General features: G+C 41.2%; 1 protein-coding gene across 8 annotated transcripts in view; it reads right to left on the bottom strand.

The window, feature by feature from the left end:
* Nucleotides 1–22,890, bottom strand: part of Unc-13 (unc-13) — a 207,188-nt gene that overhangs the window by 42,130 nt on the left and 142,168 nt on the right. For 7 of the 8 annotated variants that reach the window (XM_076768674.1, XM_076768733.1, XM_076768697.1 and 4 more), the window contains 3 exons: nucleotides 13,295–13,372; nucleotides 6,780–6,999; nucleotides 702–822 (listed from right to left, as the gene is read on the bottom strand). In XM_076768674.1, the coding sequence (XP_076624789.1) occupies nucleotides 702–822; nucleotides 6,780–6,999; nucleotides 13,295–13,372 (419 nt within the window). The remainder of the gene's footprint in view (nucleotides 1–701; nucleotides 823–6,779; nucleotides 7,000–13,294; nucleotides 13,373–22,890) is intronic. The other variant, XM_076768707.1, reaches the window with a different exon arrangement.

Here is a 22,890-nt window from a genome sequence, read left to right as displayed (position 1 = left end):
TCCATTTGTGTCGCAAATTACGTCGTTAGATCCGAATATCACCGTAAACGGTTTGCCAGCGAATTACGCGTGTAACTTGCTGGCTATTTCATGCTTATCGAATCGTACAAGAATAAGCAGGTCCTTTCCTGATATAAATATGAATCAAAGCGTCCTTTCCGTAAGTATTTTATGCTTATCAAAGCATGTACGAATAAGCAGGTCTTTTCCTTGTATAAATACGAATCGAAAAGTCCTTTTCACATTTGCGATCCCACGCTTGGTTATCGAGATACGAGCAGTGAAAGTTGTTTGGCGCACAAACGTCAAAGACACGTGTTTCCCGCGCGAACAGCTGACTGTGACAAAAGCAGCGCCGCGTGTCACGTTTGTGCTTGTATCTCGATAACGAAGCTTCAAACTGCAAAATGGTTAAGGACTTATCGATTTCTATTTGCACCAAGAATCGATTCAGAGAAAAGATTTGTCATTTAAGTAGTTCGTATACACGATTCGACGGAAAGTTGACCGGTGAAATTGGCGAGCAATGGCGACGGACGGATTATCCTCGATCCTGCCGAATGGATCGCAGCCGATCGACAGTTTCTCCCCTGAAATTCGTGCGCTGTCGCCGATCGACGGCGTTTTTCCGTCGTGTCGGCTGTGCTGCGACAGAAGAAGAAGGAGAAAAGAAGGCAAAAGATGAGCTAAGAAGGACTCACCGGATCAGCTCGAAGATCTCCGGCTTTTCTCGTTCCCTCTGCTTCATTCTGTCCTTCATGGCCGTGATTATGCTGTTCGCCTTATCCTCGGCCCCGTGTTTCGAGCTCTTCTCGGCCGCTCCTGAGAAAATGAAACAAACGCCGCTCGTGAAAACTCGTCTCCACGAAAAATTAAACGTTGGGTTCGGTGCAAACATTTTCATTCTACTGTTTCGAGTTCCACGTGAATTTCTATTAGAAATATTCATAAAAATGTCTAAAAGAACTTAAATTGATGCAATATCGGTAAATATAGATATATAAGATAGGAGAAAGGAAGTTTGCATAGACGTCTATTTTATTTCTTATATTTTACAGATTTACGTCTACCAGTGACGAAAGAAACTTCATTTTATCCCGTTTAAGGCATTTAAGTTTAATAATATTCGCTATTGGATTAAAGAAAATTCACGTGCTATTGTTCGATCGAGCCACCGACGGCAGTTTGGTGTAAATGCATGGGCAGGAATAATTTACGATAATGTAATTGGATCTGTTTTTCCTGTCGTGAGATTGACGGGTCAATCCTATGTTAATTCCTTTGGTAATCAATTGCGTGAGCTATTGGAAGAAGCTCCAGTAGCCGTTGTGTGTAGCACGTGGTTTATTCATGACGCCACATCGAGTAGCCAGACGGTTCTTAAACGAACGATTTTCCAAGAGATGGAAAGGTCGTGTAGGATCTATTGTCTCGCTTGATCGCTTTTCGTATTTAAATCAGCCAGACTTTTATTTTTAAAACATTCGATTATCCATCACCCATTCCCTGCTTTAGCTCTACGACGCAATCGTTAATTGAAACCTGACATTGTGATCACTTTTACGAGATCCTGTACGAGCAAAATAAACTTACAAATTGAAAATTAAATTAATTCCAACGCTATTGAACCAAATTACCGCGATATTTTGAGTAGTCTTACGTCTCGAAAGACGCACTTTTCAAACGTTTCGAGCCTATGCGTTTCTCGTCGACAGGAGCTTTAATTTTCCGGTGCGAGCCTCACAGAGAGGTTCCTCCACGAAAATGTTGTCTAACCGGAGCGGAAATTACGCGCACCGATCGTTCGGGTCGCTAGACACCGGAACAAACTCTAGGCGGTTCCCTGAGGAGGGGAAAATAGACCCTTTCTGGTGAAAAATAGGCGCGTGTTGGTTAACGGCGAATAAGCTCGAAAAACGTAGGAGTCGTGAATCGTGCGGAAATTTTGTATCCGCCTGGCGCGTCGACAAACGGTCCTTTCGATCGCGATGGAAAGCTATCGTTGCTTTTATTGACACTTTGACTTTATTGATAGATTGATAGATCTATTGGCCTAGCCAGCGTCTTCCGAGAACATAAAACCAGAAGAAAACCATCCACGGGTACAGTGACTGTTACGAAGCTGTTTTTCTTGACAGTTGGTATAGTAGATAAACAGTTGATTTGCTACGTCGTAATTCACACCTTTGCCCGGAAGCATCGCGGAGTGGTTTTGCTGCTCGAAACGTTTCGATTCGACTGTAGAAGGTGGGAATTTCGAACGTGGGTTAAATTCGTTGTGTTTAGAGCTCGCAAACGTGCACTTTGCGGCGAACGAGGTCAGTCTTGGGAGCCTGATGCCAAAGTAGAGCTGGTCCAGGGCCTGCCTGTTACCGCAAGATTATAAGAAGGAACGGGCGAGGAAGCGCTAATTGGAAATTGGATTAGCATTATTACTGTTTAGTACACGTCTAACAGATTCCTTTGATGTCCTTCGAGAACATATTTAGAGGCAATATTAATACAGAAAGGCTATCGATCGAATTTAATATGTAGAGAAGAGTTTGTACACTGACAGAACGAGGCACGCGAAAGGGATAATATTAATCTAACATTTATCACATTTTCTTCTAGTTTGCACGACAAAAGCGTGGGAATATTAATTTACGTAAATTCAGTTTCCAATCAATTACCGATCACGCACGAAACAATCATAATTCATGTTCGTCAAACGCGAGTGGTTACTCAGACTTCCGGCCGAGCGAATAATTAATTTAGCATCCGCCGAACGGATCCGATTTAAACAAAAATTCCTCGTACGGTCCAATTAGGCGTTGGTCGATCAATTCGTGCTTTCCATACATTTGTACAACCTGCAAAACATTTTGTCGCTTTGTCCAGAGGTATCGGGATTCTCATAAAATAATTCTCCGATTAAAACTTTAATCTTTGTTCTACGAGCAACCAACAATGGTTACTGTTATTTTAATATAAACTTTTCCATTCTTTGAGCACAATATGCATGTCCTTCTTGGTCAGTTGCGTCGATCGGTTTGTAGACTTCCGAATATTCTGGACTTCGTGTCGCGAATACAAAAACATTTTTAATTAAGCCATTTGGCGATTCTATGCGAAAGAGCGAATGGAAAATGTACGATGAAATGTTTTCCTACGATGGTTTGTTACCGAGAAGATTGCTTTTAAAACATTTTGCAGCGTGTGCGTGCTATTGAGTGCAACTCGATGGACGTGCCCGACCATTACTCGTTATTTCTACTTGCGTTCTAAACATGTCCGCCTCGACGAGTCTGTTTATTCCACCAGAGTTCAACGGCGATATTAAATCAACTATAGTAATTATCCCATTGAGATTTCAATGATGCTCGAGGTTTGAAATTGTATCTTACTGATACTTGGGGATCGATGCGTATTTATATTAATGACTACTTATGTTATTGGATGGGCCCGGATCGCTAATGAAACTCACGATCAATGGGAAACGCGTCAACGCACGGGGTTTCGGGTCACTAGTTTTTCACGATCGAGCTTCCCTCGCGGGCAGATTAATCGATCGTTCGACGAACCGTTTAATCTAGCGTCGATTTAATTGAAACGTTTATCCACGATGGCCGCTGGCGAGGAAATTTTGTAAATTCTTTCCCGTTAACGCCGCCACGGAGAGCGGTTCGACGATGCTTTGCAAAAATTTATATTCATTGTTTGGCGAAAGAAATATGGCGGGGTCGTGAATATAGCGAGGGTTGAAGATGTAGGGCGCTTGATGTCGAGAGTCAAGACACTCGGGGATAAGATAAGTGCCCCGGAGACGAATTCTGTCCACATTTTTGGACACTACGCTACGTACCAGTAGCAGCATTCTTCGTATTTATATTATATACTGTTATTAGTATCAGGATAATAAATAATTCATTATTTTCTTGTCGCTCCTGTTTAAAATTGCTTTAATAAATTTACTACGATCATTAAATTGGAAGGCTCGCCACAAACCACTGTCCAAGTAATTTTAGTTAATGCAGTGTATGCTTTTAATTATGTAGATACGTATTAAATGGGTTAACTGAATATTTCGAACATATCACACGTAAAATGAGGTAATTTATAGTTCATATTTCATTTATTCGCGTGAACGGAGAGTGGAAAATAATCTATGCGGTCTTTTAGTACTCGAGTATTTTTAAAAGAATGCAAGTTAGGTATAGTTAAATATGTAATTAGATAATTTTGAGGAAACCAAAAGCATTTTGACGTTTACCAACTTCGTTAATGCGAGTTATTAGTGTTCTTTCGCTGCATCGTTCTAATAAAAAATTATAAACATTGACCATACGTCGACTCGAGACACGAGGAAAGAACTTTTTTAATAATCTACAGTTTAACGGCTGTCCACGTGGCTTTATACTTTATAATGTATATAGTCGAGGGTCTAGAACGTAGTTATAAGCGTAAACTGAGAGTTTTTACTGCGTCTTTTTGTACAGTGTAACGTAGGCAGCAAAGGTTAAAGCAAAGAATACTCGACTGTGTAAAAAGAACTCTCTTGATTATGCAACAGTTCTCCCTTTCATTCGATTTTTTTTTTACTATTCTACTCGCAGCTGCACGTTGTAGAAGCAACGTTTATCGTGGTATTTCAACTTTTTCTTTCATTTTACTCGACTCGTTGGAAGTCTAACATACATTATAGAATAAATTATTTATTTTTGTATTGTGAAGTCGAGTTAGTATATTATTCCGCGATCGCTAATTTTCGAAGCAGGCGCGCTGACCGTCGAATTAACTGCACAGAAGACTTGTTGCGATCAAAACGCGACCGTTGTTACTAATTTATTACGTAGCATTAATTTAACAGAAGCGGACGCACGCGTCGTAAATTAAATCCGGTATCCAGCCGGATTATTGTTCGAAATAATATAGCAACCGTTCCCAACAATCTCCTGATTCAGGGAGAATTCTATACCACGAGAAATTAGTTTCGAGAAACTATTAAAACGCAATCATATTTCAATTCGTACCACTTTCGAATACTTCCACGCTTAAATAAGACTGCTCGCCAGATATTAATCTTCGAAACGACCCGAGTAGAATTGGTTTCCAAACTTCATAGCCTCGAAATAGGTTCGGGCGGAGTTAGTAATGCATTCGTAGATACATAAACCCGTACGACAAATTCTCTTTACGCTGGTTGTTCCCAAGATGGGCGAAGAAACGTTCCATAAATATTAATTCGAAACAGATTTGCAGGAAAAATTCTATTCGAATAGCGAACGACGAGCAAGCTCGATGGACAGTGATTTATTTAATCGTCGTGGAATATTTCATTCTGTAATTTATTATCAGAGACTTTTTTTTAGAAATATATTTTTTGGATGAAAATTCCCGGTAATTGGGCCAACTTCGAATAGACCCCCGGAAAATTCGAACAACCCTTCTCGTCTTGTTAACGTCAACAACGCGCTCGAAAATGTTGCGTTGCTCGCAAAATTCGAGCATGCTCGCTTTTCGCGGTCGCGTCGCAGACATTAGACGCGCTCGTTAATTACTTTCCTACCCGTGCCTCTGGCAATTAAGTTCGGAGAAACGCGGCATAATTTTCGCGCGTATCAACGTCGTTGTTCGTTAGTTACAGTCTCGGGGGTTTGTTTTGCATGCCGGTAACGTCCGCGACTTTCCATTCTGGAGGAACACGCGTACCAACGATCATGGTTAAACCAGTCGCCATTTTTTATCAATACGTATCGTCAAACTCGTGGAAATCGTTGCACGGTATGTACATTCTTAATTAACATTAACGTTAAGCATAAATGTCGGGTACACAATTAGCTTTTGGCTTTGTTTCGCATTTGCGCAACAGGGTAACATTTGTGGTCAGATTTTTAGTAAAGAATTTTTTTCTCGAAAGTGCGTAGGATTTTGAGGGTATATCTATTCACCAAAAATGATTGTAATTTACCCCTGCAACTAAACATAATTTTTTCAGAACGATTTGAAATGTTTTAATTTTGTCGAAAAATTTCACACCTTCTCGAATTTTTTTCTGGAAAGTGAGTAGGATTTCGGGTATATGTCTATTCACCAAAACTGATTGTAATCAACCCCTGCAGCTAAAAATAATTTTTTTAAAACGAATTGAAAATTTTTTGTCCCCTCGAAAAATTTCAGGGAAACATCTCAATGAATGATCAGACATTTTCCGTAAGGAATTTTTTTCTCGAAAATGGTTAGGATTTCGAGGGTATGTGTATTCACCAAAAATGATTGTAATTTACCCCTGCAACTAAACATAATTTTTTCAGAACGATTTGAAATGTTTTAATTTTGTCGAAAAATTTCACACCTCGAATTTTTTTCTGGAAAGTGAGTAGGATTTCGGGTATATGTCTATTCACCAAAACTGATTGTAATCAACCCCTGCAGCTAAAAATAATTTTTTTAAAACGAATTGAAAATTTTTTGTCCCCTCGAAAAATTTCAGGGAAACATCTCAATGCATGATCAGACATTTTCCGTAAGGAATTTTTTTCTCGAAAATGGTTAGGATTTCGAGGGTATGTGTATTCACCAAAAATGATTGTAATTGACCCCCCTAAACGAAAATAATTTTTCCAGAACGATTTGAAATTTTTTATTTTCTAGTAGGATTGCTAGTGCAATAAATGATGATTATTTCGTTAAAAAGTGAAATCGAGTCGAATAGTATGCCGGGGGGAAGTAGCTCGATCGAGAGTCGTATCTGGGATTGAGTTTCGAAGGTGAGAAAAGAATAAACAATGGGTACTCACTTTGCAGACAGTCCGCGTTGAGCAGGTCTTTGCACTTTTCGTGGCACTTGACACCGCACTCCGTGCACCGCACCCCTTGTCGAGCGATGCCCCAAAGAAGACCCTCGCACTCGTAGCAGTAGGTCGGCGACGTCGCCGTCCAGGTGACGAACTTGTGCGGCGTCGTCGAGGAGATCGGGTAGATCATAGCCTGCAGCGTTTTCTTGTACACGTGCATCTTCTGCGGGGGTTTCAGCGTTGCACAGCGTCGTTAAAATGCGCGCACAGAGAGGGGTCGTATAGACGGGAGTGCGGATGGGGTTGGAAACTGTTTCTTTAACCATACAACTCGAGACCTCGGCTCGCTGCTTACGCGACGAACTGATTTTCGATCCGCAAACATGCAAAGATCTTCAACGAAAAACAGTTCCTTCCGAGCGCCAGGGATATTCTCGACTTTCCATTTAAATGAAAACGATTCGTCCCGATGGGAAATCGACATCTCGAGCGGAATGGCGGTGCCCTTGCGCCGTTCGCGGAAGGGTCACTGTAAAAACGGATTCACGAGACGTCGATTTCGACGGGGCAGAAAAATTCTAATCGTTGCTTGCAGCGTTTTGATTCGAGCAGGGAGTCGAGGTGTCAGCATTCGCCAGTCAATACATCGAGATCGCGAAGGCGGTTTCGAACGATCTCCCGATCGCCAGAAACTTTATTTTTTATTTGAAAGACTCTCTAAAAATTCCAGAACAATTTTGTATATTATCGCGTCCGCGTTCTCGATGGGTCCCATTCGTCCCGTCTGTCATTCCCTCGAGCTCGCCTCAGACTTTTACGGTCCCATGCAGAATCAAACACCATTTTGCAAGACGCCCAGGCACTCTCGTACACGCTTGCCAATCACGCCAAATCTATCACGCGCGTATAGTTACACACAAGATCATAACGTGCCGGGAGCGTTGGTGCCTGCGAGACCTAATTACATACGCAATCCTGTGTACACAGATTAAACAGGGGGGGGGGGGACTTCTGGGTGGATGTTCAGCCGCGTGCGAGATTCGCAAGGATCTCCGTTCGAAATACGATGCCTGGTTCCGCACAGTATCGCGGCTGGCGTCCTTTCGAATCTCCTCTAACGAGGGGGCTAACAACGCGTGGGAGAAGCCAGACGAGGAGGCTAATCCTTTAACTGCTCCGGATGTGTGTGCTGCGCTTGTCGACTGTTTGCGCTGGCTGTGCAGTCTACGCAACCCCATGCACAGGCAAACCAATCATTTTTCTTCCTCCTATAGCTGTAATCCTTGTGCGATCGTCGCGGTTTACGAGCCGAGAGTGTGTCAAGCGGGCTCAAAGTGGGAGAAAGTCAGGTAAACGTCAGGTACGAGAATCGAATATGCTCGAAATATTCCTATTACGCATGCATTGACTTTCGAACTAACCCTGGATGCGACTTCAGGTCGCGAGCGATTTTATTTTTAGGGCTCGTAAGTAAATTCCTGTAGACATTTCATAGATTTATAATACATAATTACGGAAACGTCGGTGGCAAATTCACTTACTGATCTCATAATTATTCATTGGCGTGTCAGCTGAAATCACATCCTGGGTGAGATTGTCAGGGTTGAAGTAGAAGTATAAAATTGCAGAAGGAAGTAAACGTATTAATAGTAACAAGAACAGTGATTCTATTTTTTTTTTTGGAACAATTTAATTGAATTCTTTGTTTTAATTCGTTGTTAAATTAAATGTCCGCTTTGAAAACTGTTCAACGTACGAGAGAATTTTCGCGTTTGTAATTATGAATTACGTTATTCGCGTAGAGTGATGGAAAATTTCAGGCGCAAAAAAATTTACTCGATCCTACATGTAAAAGTCGATCGAAAATGTGGAATAACATTTTTACATAGGAGGCTTCGTTCCCGAGGAAATTAATTGTGAAAATTCGTCGGTCAGGCGTCCGACCATTATTCGTTATTTCTACTTGCGTCGGTGTAATTTGTAAAATTAGACGTTGGTACGGTATTGGCTGTTTCTCAGGGTTCCAAGAAATGATATAAGAGTAAGCTAGGATCGAAACAGATAACGCTATACCGTCTGCAGTGCACGAGAAAATAAATTCAAGTAGAAATATCGAGGTATGGTCGGACGAGTAGTAATAACAAGGTGAACGTTTGACTTTGATTTTCTCGAAAACGAAGGCCCCTATACGAAAAGTTTATTCTACATTTTCTACTCACTTTTACACGTAGAATCGCCTCCTTTTCCATTCGGTACAAAAGCAATGTTTGGTGTCTCCGGAGATCGAGTAGAAAGAGGGACGTTGAGAACATCGAACACGTAGAATGTCCCGATTGTTCCGGTTTCGATGGCTCGGATTTTTAAGAGTTTTTTAAACAGTTTTACGTGCACAGCCAGCGCCGCAGTCCTCGAGGATCCGCGCAGCGTGCAAGAAGAGCCCACGCGGTTCCTCGATGTTTTCAGAAACTATTTCTTCGTGTCTCTCGAATGCAGGACGGTTGGCCCGCAAGCTCCCGAGGTGCTTGGCCTCGGTTCTTTTCACTCGATTTTTATTCTTTCTCTCGTATCGACACATCGAAAAGACTTCCTGTCGGATGATCGAAGAGGGGCAATTGCGTTCGGGCATTTCTCCCTCGGAAAACAGTACTTTTCCTACGGACTCAACGAACATCCTTGCTTTCGATTCGTTCGCTTCATTCTTTTTTTTTTTTTTTTTTGTTTTGTGTGTTTCAAGTATCGGGGACTTTGAGAGAGAGAGAAAGAGAGAGAAAGAGAGAACACGTTTTCTAGGTGTCGTACTATTGGAGCGCTCTGCAAGGGATGTAAAAGCATCGATCCGCTAAAAAGCACTATAGGGGGTGACGCCGTGAGTTCGGGATGTTCCTCATTTTTTTTTTCACCCTCTCCGTTTTCCCCACCCCGCTCTTCCACGTTTCGCTGTCAGTGGTCCGCGGGGCCTCGAACTGCTCGCGTTGCAAACAAGCATTTTAGTCGCATAATGGGAAATTGCTTATCTGGGTACACGGAAACTGTGTTACAGAGTCGTCGACCTCTCGTAAATTTCCAGCTATTAAGTGCTGTTGTTTGAACCGGGTCGAAACGTACGGATCCTCGCGAACTGAACCGAGGACGAATCCCGAATTGTAGTTAAAGTTCAGACTCGCGTTTCCAGAATAAAACACTCTATCGATCGCTTGTAATTTTTATCTCTGCGTACAGTGACAGAAACGTACTATTTATAAATTTTTCAAGATAAAACAGTACCATATTTCTGCTTCTTTTCTGCGTTGTCGCTAGAAAACATTGACACTTACTGTCTTTGAAAATAAATTTGGACCAAAGAGCTTGAAAATACCGTAAATGTTTAGTGTGCTATCGTCCAGGCAAATATTTCTCTGGAGAATGGAAAGCACTGATAGTATCCACGGAATTAATTTGCAATTAGGCATCGAAGTTTGATATTCGATTGAAATCCACGAGGAACATCCGCCACCACGAGCAGGGATCGGAGAATCCTAGCACTAGCCTAATCACACCCGGTTTACATGACCACTGTAGCATCTCATGTCCACGAATTCCTATACGTGACCCACATACATACACACATCGCGATCGTACGTTTGGACCACTACGCTCGCGTATAGCAAATTCTCGCGACGAGTGTGTACAAATACTTTATGCATGTACGCATGACGTTCACCCTAGCCGCTAGAAGAAAACGACTCGTCTAGGATCGCTACGAACGTTGCTTTATCTCAGAGTCACAGAGCGTGATCAAACAGAAAGACAGACAGAAAGAGAGAGAGATAGAGAGAGAGATAGAGATAGATAGAGAGATAGAGAGAGAGACAAGAGAGAGAAGAGAGAGAAGAGAGAGAGATAGAGATAGAGAGAGAGAGAAAGAGAGAGAGAGAGGCAAAGAAAGACAGTAGACAGACAGGTAGAGAAAGTTCGAAAGTAAGAAAGAAAGAGGTAGAGAGAGACAGAGGTTGGGCCACACTTACGTGAAAGAAAATAGCGCGGAAATGAGGATAAAATGCAGCACAGTTCATGTGAAAAGAAAAAAAGTTATCAGAGGTTAAAGTCCAGCTCCACGAAGAGCCTTCACCGGATACGCGGGGATGCATGTCGCAGCTTAAATGTTAGATGACGCGTGTCTTACGTTCTAGAAAATGGCCGTGGATCTTAAGTCTACGGTCCTGAAACGGATCCCTGCGGAGGATTCGTCCAGAAACGATAATCGCGGAAATATTTGCACGGGACTGGGTGTCGGCGCTGAATTATGCCTTCGACGCTTACGACACTTTCCTAAACGCGATTGCTTTCAAGATTCTGTAACGGTCCGAGAGAATCGTTACTCCCCTTTCTAAGAACTTTTGGAATTATCTGTTTTCCGCAGCACGGCCAGTTCAAATAATAGACCGTCGATCGAGGATGCAAGAATTCGTTCGATTCAGAAACGACAGTTTCATACTGCTTTTCAGAGGCATATTTATGAAATTGGAATTTTAAGTGGAACGATATATTTTTATCGTATCAAGCTTCTCGTTCCGTGTGATCAGCCGTCTGCGAGATATTGCTATCAATGACTATAAAGATGAAGTAAAACTCTGCGAAGCTGAATACATAAGTTCGTTATAAGATCAAACTCGTGACTACTTTCGGTATTACGACTGAGCTTCGCAGACGCTTGGATCATAAAGTGCTCGCTACGACGCGCGTATAATCTACATTGGAATACAGAATAAAGTAGAATGTAATAAAAATACGTAGTTCCATTTAAAAGTTTATCTTGAAATTTAATTACACTGCGATTTGTTTTCCTTTCTGGACCAAACTCTGGTTTTGCATCTTCGATAATGTAATATCACTCTACTACATTTTCATGTGAAACGTATTTATCGATGCTGGTGGAACCAATATGGCTTCTAGGATCCAATATGGCTGTTCCCAGAGTCTTCATACTGGATTTGTCAGACTTGATATACACGATACACGACACGCAATATTTTACATACACGATTCTCCATTGAATTGTTATATTTTTACCATTTTTTAAGTTTTGTGAATATCAGGAATTTAGTACCGTGGGTGTCTAGAGTTTCGGGGAATTCTGGATGACTCGCAGGCATCGATGGTTTTCGGTGGCTCTGAGAGTCTCGAGAGTCTCGAAGATACCGATTTCAAGCATCTCTGATATTTCAAGGACCCCAAGCGACCTCTAGTACTCTCGATATCCTCAGGACTCTGTGGAATCTTTGGTGCCCTCAGGATTTCTAGAACCCACTACTACTCCTATATCTGACATCCACAGGGGCCCTATCGTCGTATTGGAATCCTTTATAGTCTCGATAGAAACGAAAATCTATAACATCCAAGATCTCCGACGAGTCCTAATCGTCTACATCAGGTCTGACAAGTTCAATGTTGAGAGCGTGTTCAATATCCAGCTCCACACATCCAACTCGAATGAAAACAAGGTCGCACCTCATAATTAGCTATATGCATCACGTTTCACTGATCTTTCACCAATACGCGCAAGCATCATGGAAACAATAGTATTCGTCAAAAGATAAATTTCTATAAATATGGTCCATTTAATTTTGTAACCTTATTGCGTTTCAACTACTATTAATCCTTTCTAGTCGCTTGTAAGTTACAAAGTGTAAAGAATCAGTTATTCCATTACACAGTTTATAATCAATAAAATTAAGATCGATAGAATATACCAAGTTTGAATCGACAAATAAGACTTTTTTATTCCCCGTTTCCACGATGCTTTCTACGCGCCACTGGAACGTATTTAAACTGGCCACACTGTACATGTCTGTTCTACGATTCCGGTTACCTGTCACCTTTTGCGTTATCTAGACACGGCGAGCACTTGACATTCGAAAAATCGTCGCTGATGCCTATCGTTCTCGCGCGATCTTTCAATCGGCGTCGAGCTCAACCTGTCCCCCTCGCGCGACACTTAGCGATCGACGCGGCCGCGTTTCGTTCGAGTTCGCCCAGCTATCTCGCGAAACGAAAATTAACTGTCAAGATTTCTCTAACGAAGCTCGCCGACAGATATTAAAATTCCCGGACTCGAGGAGACTCCACCGTTAATTTCAATCTACCCGAGCGTCTACTTTGCGCGGGAAACGCTCTTTACCGCCGCTTCGGGACAGGTCCAGGTTCCAGCAACCCCGGACGATTGAATCTCTTGATTATCTACGGTTCCGTCTCGACAAGGGCCGCGGTTCTCTTCTTTGACGCGTTTTCGCGATGAAAAACGATCGATCGGATCACGGCTTTCGATCAGATTCTTTCTACCACGGCGATCGGATTTAAAAGTCTTACGATCGAGAGAGACAGGATCGATTTTTGGCGACGATCGTTTTTCACGCAGAATGTGAAATCGTTTCGATAACTCCGTTCGCCGAGCAAAGACGGCAGATTCCTTTCGATTCGTTTAATAGACGAAGGATGACGATGATGCCTGAAAGGATAATGGTTAAAGGACGAATTCTTACCAGCTCCTCGTCGTTCAATGTCGCTCTGGGTACCGCCGATCTCAGACCCGCCGCGTTCCTCTTCGTCACCGCCATTGTCTGGGGAAAAGATAGAAATTAATGCTCATCTGATTCCTGAACAATGCCTTCCAGTCTCTCTATTGTGTAGACAGAGATAAAGAGCAGGAAGAGAGAAACTGAAAGGAAGAAAATGAAGACGAAGAACATGGTGATGACGTGGTAAACGAAAACGAAAATAAACCAAGAGATTGAAATTTGAGGTGAATGTGAATACACGAACTGTGTCTCGGTGTGGATACGCGTGGTGTACAGATCCTTTGAAACATCGAGATTATACAACGACAGAATAACGAGAAAAATATATGTTGCGTTTACTGTGATCGATTCTATTCCAGAAGAAAATTGAAAAACAACACTTGACATCGAGAATTACATTTGGCACGCATGTCTGTTTATCAAAAAAAAAGAAAAACAATTAAATGAAACTTTAAAGTGTAAATTTCTCACATTAAGAAGTGTTTATGCAATTTATACACGCATGTACTCTCATGCCAAATATATTTGAGACGTTTGTTTTGTTATTTACAAGTACTATTTACAGTCGTGGTAATGTGTGTTCTATTTACATTGTTCTAAAGTCGTGCTCTGAGCGTTTGTGGTAAGCTTCTCGATCTTCGATGCAGAGAAAATTTCGATCCAAAAAAAGTTTGCTTGCGATCGCGTTCTAGCTAAAATATACGATTCTCTATAAGCGAAAAATAATTAAAATTCCAAATACCGATGCAATTGATATTTTATCGTAGTCAGAAAAATATTTAAAAGAACGTAAAGATCGAAGAGCCGTACTCAAAGACGAACTGGTACAGTCGCTCGAAAACACTTATCCGTACTAAAACATCGTCTAGATAGTGATGTGACGGAATCAGTGCGAACGAGTCGAGTGAACCTGCGTCGTGGAACAAAGACGAGAAGATGGACGGAGTTTGGTGAAAGAAAAATGAAGGGTGGGGGGGAAGGTCGATGATGGAACGACGCGGACAATAGGACGAAAGATAATGAAACGAAACGGTCGGATGAAAATGTAAACTCGTACCAAGACGATGGGCGTGGAGGAACGGAAACGTGAGAAATACAAATTAATGGTGGAATGACGGTGAAAGGCAGAGCGAAATGGAAATGGTGAATCTCTACACCGGGAATCTAATCCAATTAGCTTATGGCGCCCGACAGGTGCGCCGCTGTAGGAATTGCGGCTGGCTAGATTTCAATTAAGATATTATGCACGGGGCCCCGTGCTCGGTGCATGCGCTACTGTACTCGCCTCCGTTGGACAGAGACGCTAATTCCGAGCACTAATTTCCGCGCGTCGATTCTCTCGTATTTTCTATCAGCTCTTCTACCCTCTTTAAGCGTGCTCCTGGCGTGTCAAGCGTTTCCGCACGGGGCACCGTGATCACCTCGAGCTCGCAATCGTACTTTTTCGCCGCGTTTCGATTCCGCAAAACCCAAAATTCTCGAGGAAATTACGCCAGAGGACGGATCCTCGCCACAATCCTGTACGATAAAATACTAAATTAAGAACGGTCGTGTATCTCGAGTCTTCCTCGAGACGATAATTAAACTTCAGTATTAAGTTTCCGATCCATTCAACTTGATAAAATTAAATTAAATATCGAAAGGGTGAATTTGAAAACGTTTGGAGTTTGGAACACGCAAAGTGCACGACCATCGTTAATCGAATATTTTATTTTATGCGAAGGGCATTATAAAACTAGTCTTTATAACATTCTATCGTCTGTTTTTAGTCTAATTCTTTTCTCCGTCCGAAGAACTTGGGCACACGCATGTCCCCGTTTCTTCAAAGTGCGTTTGCTGTCCCTTTCTCGCTTCTCCGAACAAAAAGGCATCGTTTTGCAGAAAAAAGGTAGAATTAGAGAGAAAGGAAGAGCGCCAGAAGGAAAATAACCGGTGCGTTGACGTATCCGCGATATGCGGTCGTTGGATCGTCATGTCTACGCGAGATCAACCGTCTAATTACAATAAAACTGCGATAACGCACCTACTGACTACGGTATTTCGTCTACTTGTGCATGCGATCATCGTGACAAAACAATCTCACGCGCGGGTACATTCAGAATATTAAAATACCAAATGAAACGTCGACGCGTCCAGCATCTTCGAGAGAATCTTCTCGTTTACAATTATAAATTACATTATTCCCGTAGAGTGGTTGAAAATTTCAGGCGCAAAAAAATTTACTCGATCCTACATGTAAAAGTCGATCGAAAATGTGGAATATCATTTTTACATAGGATGTTTCGTTTCCGAGGAAATTAATTATGAAAATTCGTCGGTCAGACGTCCGACCATTATTCGTTGTTTCTACCTGCGACGGTGTAATTTGTAAAATTAGACGTTGGTACGGTATTGTATGCTTCACAGGATTCCAAGAAATGATATAATAGTAAGCTAGGGTCGAAACAGATAACGCTATACTGTCTGCAGTGCACGAGAAAATTAATTCAAGTAGAAATATCAAGGTATGGTCGGACGAGTAGTAATAGCAAGGTGAACGTTCGACTTGGATTTTCTCGAAAACGAAGGCCCCTATAAGAAAAGTTTATTCTACATTTTCGACACATTATTGCACATAGAATCACCTTCTTTTGCATTCGGTACATGCAATGGTTTGGTGTCTCCGGAAATCGCGTGGATACGTCGACATTGTCATAAAAATAGACTTGTACACAGACTACGGCAAATAGTGACGAGCAAAACGTTAAATATCGCCGATGGGCGACAAACTACAGAACGTGCGAGCAACGCTTCCTTCGTTTTTGAAAATTGAAGAGTCGGAAAGCCCTTTCCTCTTCGCTAATTACAGCAATGCCAGTGCGTTCGGGGATAATTGCCTCCCGACACGCGAAACGAGGCACGGAACGCAATGTCGCTGTAATCCTTCGATTAGAAATTCTCCGTTACGTCGCTGCGAATTACGGCGCGAACATTTAAGCAGATTATCGCCGGTCGCGTTGCTCGCGCGAACGACGGGACGTGCATAACCAAAGTCGTCGTGGGGTTCGTTAGAACGTAACCAAAAGTGATAAACAACGAAAGGTTGGCGTGTAAACGTCGAGCTAGGTGCGAAACAAAGTCGAGAGAAAACGAAATGTGCGCTACGCACGAGCTGAAAACGTGAGAGAAACCGTGAGCAACAGATTCGGCGAAGCATGCGCTACGTACGGCGAAACAAGCCTTTTATTTAACTTCGTTAAGGAGGCATTTAATTAGTACCTTCAAGACCTGGAGGTAGAATTTTTGAGAGGTTTTTTTCAGTGAGTGGTTTTGTTTTTTTCAGGTGTTCAGGTGGATACAACAACGGGCGCCACAGAGAACAAACAAAGAAAATGGCATTATATGCCGGTTAGTACGTGTATCACTTGCATCTTTTTCTAGTATCTTTTCTTTTTTTGTCTTTACTTCTTTTCTTTTTTTTTGGTTTTAATGCTTTGTACGTTACGGATGGCAGACACATTAAGAGATTAGATACACGGGAGGCACGGAACGTGAATCGGGATCGACTCGCCGCCAAGAATAATCTTCCCTCGTCTCTGTGCTTTAAGTTTGATACGATTAAAAATTATTTATCGTTTTACTGGTCCGTGAAAGAGGTTTCTAATTATTCAATCTTCTTTTTTTTTTCTCGTCGCGGAAGATTATTCCTGGACGGTGAACGGGAAATCCGGAAATCTCTGGAACGCGAAGGCGCATTTGCATTTTCATAATCTTCGCGAGACGTCCCGGAAATCGCGTCTGATAATTAACGTTGAACAAAAGCCGGTTCCAGTGATTTCTCAAGGCTTTCCGTCGAGCGTCTGGGCTCTCGTTTCCGGTCCGATTCGGCAGGACGATGCACCTCACGGACGGGGGTGGTGTCAAGGGCCAAGGTTACGGTACACAACAATCAAGAGAAAAATTGTCGACATCGAACATACAGGGTCACAGACACGGGTCGATTTCTAAAGGGTTGACAATCGAGAGATTCGAGGCGGTACAGAAGGGAGAAAGAAAGATCGGTATTGAAAGATACAACGTGTCTCGAATTCCAGCACATTTATATGTATAAGTAAATCAGAAAATATCAGTTATAGATTCTGAAAATTTCATTCCTCGATAGCCACGAATTATAGATATAGTATTATGGTCTTAATAATTGAATTATTTAAATAATACCAACACTGATAGGAACACGCGATTGGAATTGAAATCTCATTGTTCGTTACGTCCACTTTCAAAGCGATAAAATTTTAATCTGAACGCTTTTACGCATTTGGAAATCAAATTTTAATTCCACGTTTAAAGCCGTAGTTCAACCAGTGCATAGCCCGTTTTCCTATCGCCACTTTCGAGCAATGACACGTTTTCAGACGCGAGAGGTGATTTAACAATAATTACGGAGATCAAACGTGGACGTATTAAATTTATTGCATTCAAGGAACTGGCATTGGTATCTTCAATACCAGCCCTGTTATTGCAGAGGATTGGAATTCCTTTCAAAGTGATGGCAGGAGACCATAAATCATCGTACTTGAAATTCTATTCTAAATCTATAATAAATCATAATACCGAAATCCCGCGATTTTGCATGGAATACTCTGACATTGTATTTCACTGCAGTCCTATATACAGGGTGTTCGGCCATCACTGGGAAAAATTTTAGTGGAAGATTCTAGAGGCTTCGCTAAGAAGTTATTAACGTTTAAACTTCCGCCCGTACTGAATTTTTTTCTCGAAAATGCGAAGGATTTCGGGGGTGTGTCTATTCACCAAAAATGATTGCAATTAACTCTTACAACTAAAAATAATTTTTTTAAAACGAATTGAAAATTTTTTTTCCCCTCGAAAAATTTCAGGGAAAAATGTCAATGTATGGTCAGACATTACATTTTCGATAAGGAATTTTTTTCTCGAAAGTGGGTACGATTCCGGGGGTATGTGTATTCACCAAAAATAGTTGTATTTGACTCCAGAATCTAGAAATAATTTTTTTAGAACGATTCGAAATTTTTTAATTTAATTTTTTAATAACTTCTTAACGAAGCCTCAGTCAAGAAATTGATATTTTTGGTTTGGTCTTATTTTGGGTGGCTGAACACTCTGCATACATTTGCTGACAGTTTCCTTAAAAAGCTTGCAATAAGATGATAAAAAAATAATTTATGAGCTTTTTATATAATTGATACAATTGATTTCCGTGACCATTAAATTCAGCCGAATAACGTGAATTTATTACGTGCTGTCGTTGAAATCGTTCGAGATAAAAAGTGGTTAAATACATTTTGTAACAGTGGCTGGCTAGAAACTCTCAACGTCGACGTTTCTCTTAATCCGGGTACTGATCTTCCCAGCTCCCTATTTTACACGCGTGACAGTAAACCGGGCCTCATGAATATTCCGGCAGCAATCCGCGTTTCCTTCGTGGAAATTATTTCATCCTCCTCGAATCTCTCGTCAGGGGAAACGAACGTAATTTGAGGGAAGTCCGCCCGTATCGGTTGCACTATACCTCACATATAATAGAACATATACCGGACGGGTCGAGCGAAAATCGATGTTTTCCTCTTGGCGAGACTTGGTTTGACGCCGCAAAACTTTTTTCCGCGGTCTCGTGAAACTTCCCGTTTCGGCGGGACCCCCGTCGTTTCAAGAAAAAGTATTTTAAAGGTCAAACTATCGGCCAGAAGTAAGTTTAGAGAGCCGTGTATATTGCAGGGTTCGTAGTTTCGGATAGTTTCGAATTGCGTTAGGGGATTACTTTGGTATTAGCTGGGTAACATGTGTATGTGTGTATGCTTTCAGAGATTGGAGAGTAAGTTGAAGGGGGGGGTAGAGCAGATTGAGTTATGAAATAGGCGCTCGAGAATGAGGGGAAATTTAAGTAGTATTGAACAGACTTGGGTCAGACCCGAGCAGAAATTTATATATTATTACATAAGAGAAATATTTAAATGAAGCGATTTATTATTCCGATAGTCTAATTTATAAAATACATTTTTTCAGAAACTGCAGACTTCCTATTCCACAAGGTAAAACGTTTAAAATTAGAATATTAAATTAAATCTCGCCCTTGAAACAAGTATCTCGAGCACGAAGTTGCATCGTGTGTATAATCGAATACGGTGATATCAGCATAATTTTCTAGAAGGTTACTTTTTCTGGTACAGATACCGAGACTCATGGAAATTTCGTTTCTAAATAGAATTCTGTGCTCCTTTCCACGTTCGTTTATTAAATGAATATTGAAAAACAAGAATCGTATATGTAAACATTTTCAACCATTAAATTGGTCATTTTAGTCAGAGGATTTCTGAAAACAAGACTCAAATCGATATATCGTCAAGCGAGACGCGAAAGCAATAATAGATAATTTCGATTCGATAAACAATGGTAGGAAAAATTCGATCACTTAGCAGCGTTTTGTATTCGATCGTTTTATTCCGTTACTATTTTTGTTTAGTCTATGGATTTCAGCATCGAATTTTTACCATGATAGAGCGTCGATATCGAGTGGATATTAATATTATTTTCTATCAGTTTTCGAAGACCACGTAAGAGTTACGCGCTCGGTTCGTAAGTAACGTTGCAGCGAGTATTTCTTTAAAACCCTGCACGATCGGGGGTGTACCTCGAGAGTTTCATGTTAAGTCGTTATGCGAGCACGCGAGCTTCGATGCTGCAAGGGCGAGCGTGACGTAAGCAGGCCGCTTTTTGAAATACGACGTCGTCTCGAGCACGCCGGTAATTGCTGTTACATGCTACGCCGCGTGTCCGACAGAAAATCTCGTTGAAGCTTTTCGCGGCGAGTGCGCCTTCCGCCACAATTAAGACGGTTTTTAGGCCACTGAATCGTTGTGACAGGAATCTGCCCGCGAAAATATTGTCCAGACCGAGAGAAACTTGAAATTCGACGCTCTCTTTTAGACTTTTAAGATTAAACCGTCCCTTAATCGAACTAGCAAAAATTCAATACTGAAAAATCGAGTGAATCAACGCACCTCAATACGAATATATTAACTACCAAAAATTACAGAAAGGAACTTTGAAAGTTTGGAAGTTTCAGTTCATTGATATCGATAGTTTTCAGATTTGTTTTATTTGTGAAACAGGCGACAGTATTTGTTTAGGAAAATCGACTGTGGTTGCACGAATTGTGGAAACAAGTGGGTTAATACAATATTTGTTAACTCTGTTTATTTTGTATATTTGTTATTAAGTGTAGGTATGGTTGGAATATACAGGGTGTTCGGCCACCCCTGGGAAAAATTTTAATGGGAGATTCTAGAGGTCAAAATAAGACGAAAATCAAGAATAAAGTTTCGCTCGTACTGAATTTTTTTCTAGGAAATGAGTAGGATTTCGGGGATATGACTCTTCACCAAAAATGATTGTAATTGACCCCTGAAGCCAAAAATAATTTTTTCAGAACGATTTGAAATTTTTTTTTTTCGTCGAAAAATTTAGGCACCTTCTCGAATTTTTTTCTAGAAAGTGGGTAGGATTTCGAGGGTATGTCTATTCACCAAAAATACTTATAATTGACCCCTGCAGCCAAAAATATTTTTTTCAGAACGATTTGAAATTTTTGAATTTAATTATTAAATAATTTTTTAACGAAGTCTCCATCAACAAATTGGTATTCTTGATTTTCGTCTTATTTTGGCCTCTAGAATCCCCCATTAATTTTCCCAGGGGTGGCCCAACACCCTGTATATTGCAATATTTTCTGTTAGCTCGTTTCACGACGAACCGAGAAAAGGAAACAGAATAGACTTGCTTCGAGCAGCAGTTTCGTGAAAAAATACAGAATATATTCGAAACTCGAAAGCGTTTATTTCCAATAACAATTTCCTTTATTGGAAAAAATACAATGGAAGCTATTCGATCGTATAAACCGCTCCAAACTTACTTCGTTGGTCGAGTTTTGGTTTGACGTTTGGTACAACTGTTTCTGCATGGCAGATAGGACCGAACCAAAATATACAGAATCGATAACCATTTTTGCTTCTATTATTTTCGTCATAGTCGTCTTTGTTTCTCTTAAATATTGAATATCAAAAATAAAATTACATAATATAAGGTCATTCGATATCACGGGAGATCAGCTTTTAATAAGTCGATGTAAATCATCTTTGTAAAAATTCATTCGCGTTTCGGGGTGGCTGATTGGAATATCGTTCGGGCGTCAAACAAACCGCGCCCAAAAGGGCCGACATTCCTCCGTTTGAATTTCAAATCGTGGCTTTTCCACAATTTTCGGTCGACCTGTCGAAAACGTAAGGGCGGTGGGGGGTTTGGGGGGTGGTTTGGTACACTTCGTTGAGTGAAGTTCAATTTTCACGATGCGATAGTGGCATCCTGCGATTTCTGCGGGGATTAAGTCGCGTTGCGTCGAGGTTCGACGCAATCCTTGGCGAACGTCGCGTTGATCCGCGCGTGTCGATTCAATCGTGGAACGACGACGGAAATGTTATTTAAAAATCGAGGATTTAAATTTCGTAAATGGTAATAAACTTTTGAATCGTTGATACATCGGCAACGACTGTGGACGAACGAAATAAATTTGTGAATGGGAGAGCAAACAACGCGAGAATAAATTGTTTATATTCGTGAAATACCATGTTGCTCCTAATTTGTGAATTGCTTTGGAAACGCAAAGCGCGGGTGTTTCGATAAATTCGATCGCTTTAAATTTTCCAGCTAAAGAATAAAAGCGACGCGTAGTATTCAAAGTCAATGGGGATCGTATTTTTATACACGCGATCGTTGTGTCGTCAACCCAAATTGAATCGCACGACATTTCCGGCCCACCGGACCGGAGATAACATTTTCGACGCGCGAACCTTCGATCGAAAATTTTATAACGTCGAACGAGCATACTCTGCAAAGCACTAGTGGACGGTGTGTACAAATAATGGATCGTTGACGGACGATTTGAAATAAATGCGCGCCGTTAATCCTCGACTTGTCGCTGGGTAACATAAATTTTGTCAATTCAAATTTAAAAAAGCGATTTCAGTAGATCATTCGTCGAACTATATAATTAAATTCAATTTCAACTTTTTAATCGTCTCGACTCTTCTTCAGGGGACATATTAATTTATAAGTAGCACGTGCGTGAAAAACGTTAATCCTAATATAACAAAAACATAAACATCATTTTTTTCAAAAGAAAAATTATTACTTTTATTTTTATATTTCATTGACGAAGCAAATTACACAAACGAATAAATTTACAAAATTCTGCCCCGCTGACTCTTGTCGTGATGCTGTTGTTTAAGAATTCAGTAGTACTGTATCGTATATGGTCAGACGGATAATCATCAAGAAGAGTACAGGCGTCAAAGCGAGATTTTAAATCACGATTGGAGTTTCCGGTGGGTCAACGATCGATTTATCGGCCAAATCGTCCGCAACGAACCATGGAAGAATATTAGGTTACCGAAAAAACGACGCAACACCATAACGCAGTACACGCAATCAGGTTGCACGACGAGGCGCGTCGCTCGATATCGAACCACCCTCGAGGGACCTGTCTG

This window comes from Colletes latitarsis, chromosome 1 (assembly GCF_051014445.1).
Source record: "Colletes latitarsis isolate SP2378_abdomen chromosome 1, iyColLati1, whole genome shotgun sequence".
NCBI lineage: Eukaryota > Metazoa > Arthropoda > Insecta > Hymenoptera > Colletidae > Colletes > Colletes latitarsis.
Note: the sequence above shows the minus strand (reverse complement) of the source record. Positions and strands in the feature narration are given on the sequence as shown.